Source organism: Atta cephalotes, assembly GCF_000143395.1.
Source record: "Atta cephalotes unplaced genomic scaffold scaffold00028, whole genome shotgun sequence".
Taxonomy (NCBI): domain Eukaryota; kingdom Metazoa; phylum Arthropoda; class Insecta; order Hymenoptera; family Formicidae; genus Atta; species Atta cephalotes.
Window position 1 is genome coordinate 2,905,009 of NW_012130092.1, and position 1,957 is coordinate 2,906,965.

The window sequence follows — 1,957 nt, forward strand, 5'->3', positions numbered from 1 at the left end:
GTGTGTGTGTGTGTGTGTGTGTGTGTATTTAATGAATACCATTTTTGCACCCAATGCCAATGCTTTAAACACGTCAATGCCTTGCATCACTCCACCATCCATATAGATTTCAACTTTATCTCCTACGGCTTTGCTTATTTCAGGTAAAACTTCAATCTGTGAATACAATTATTTCAATATTTCATGTATATACTCGTATATAATCGTATATACTATATAACTATATATATACCATATATACTATATAATCTTCTAAATGTTTAATACTCTAAATTGTTTAACTATATTCTAAATTTTCAATATCGAAAGCTATTTAAGAAATTAACCAACCGTTGCTGGAACACTATCTATCTGACGCGCACCATGATTTGATACTATGATGGCATCAACCCCATTTTCCACGGCTAAACGTGCATCCTCTACTGTTAATACTCCTTTAAGAATTACCGGTAGTGTTGTAATTCTACGACAAATTTGATTCAAATTGGTATTTGATTTGCTCGTTACATGGTAAAAGATGCCTGTATTCATATAATCAGACCTTGTACTTAAGACTTCCTTAAATTTATCTTTAGATGCTCAATAGCCAATAAAATAATTTGTAGAGCATCTGAAGATAAATTTAAGGAAGCCTTAAATATAAGACCTGATTGTAAATACGGGCATTACTGCTCCAAAATGTCGAGATAAGGAAAGTTCACAAACAATGATATGCAGATACCTTTTAAGCCATTTTACGTCATCCCAGGAAAGAGATGTATCGAACAGTGCAGTAACATATTCATTAAGACCAGAGCCGGTCTTCGCTGAATTTATTCGTTTCGATAAATCACCTTGGAAATTTGCGAATCTAAAGCAAAAACGTAAAATTCTATTTTTACCGTATATTATAAATTTCATTTTAAAATAAATTTATAATACATTTATAATACTTTTAAAATACATAATGTGGGATTGACTATTTCATTGTGTCTATTATCTGTTATTTATTATCTATTTTAAATTTATAAAGTTAACTAATTTTTTGTATTTATAAACATTGAAAAATCTAATCTTTTTATGATAGATTAGCTTTGAAAAATAAAAAATGAAAAATACTTTTTTTTATTTTGTACATAGAACTCTTACAAAGCTGCCGTTAATTATCTCTTTGTATTCTTTACAGTTAATAGCAATTTACTAACTCATACTGCTTATCTACGTATTTTTATATAAGTACATTTGCTGCACATTCAATATATTCAATATTTTCTATACACCTCTAAATGCTTACCTCAAATGATTAGGCAGTGAAAATTTGTTTCTCAAATCGGCGCGTCGATCACCAAAAATTGGCGCATCGATGGTGAGAACCAGCGCTTTGAAACCAGCACATTCGGCGCGTCTTATCAAATTTAAGGTAACATTCCTATCAGTATAAATATAGAGTTGGAGCCACTTTATACCCTTCGGTGCAGCTTCTGCCACTTCCTCTATACTGCTCGTGGCTATCGTCGAAAGAGTGAAAATCGTTCCTGCTGCTTGAGCAGCTACAAATAGATAAAAGTGACAAAACTATTTACAGTAAAAAAAATTTAAATAATGTATCTATAATTAATTGAATAAAGCTGTCCGAATATTTTATTATCCATATATATATATATATATAATTGTATATATTTATTATATGTATAATAAAAATATTCGAACAGTTTCATTCAATTTAGAAATTTTACTTTAAGCGATCTGCTGGTTGAATTATGCCTGTCCATCAATATAAATTAACTTTAATCTCAATTCAACTTATTCTTTTTCTAATATTTAGAACTAGAAAAAGATGAAGAGCAAATTGAATCGAGATTAAAGTTAATCTACATTGGTGAAAGTGAGCATTAATCGATTAAATTAACTGAAGTTTATGTACACACACACACACACACACACACACACACACACACACACACACACACACACACAC

At 30.3% G+C, this 1,957-nt stretch overlaps 1 protein-coding gene across 1 annotated transcript in view; it reads right to left on the reverse strand.

Moving 5' to 3' along the window:
• Window positions 1–36: 36 nt before the first annotated feature.
• Window positions 37–1,957, reverse strand: part of LOC105620683 (hydroxyacid oxidase 1) — a gene marked incomplete at its 3' end in the record, with an annotated part of 12,717 nt that continues 10,796 nt past the window's right edge. Inside the window, 4 exon segments of the mRNA XM_012202172.1 lie at window positions 37–156; window positions 331–463; window positions 722–850; window positions 1,274–1,529. Coding sequence (XP_012057562.1) covers window positions 37–156; window positions 331–463; window positions 722–850; window positions 1,274–1,529 — 638 coding nt within the window.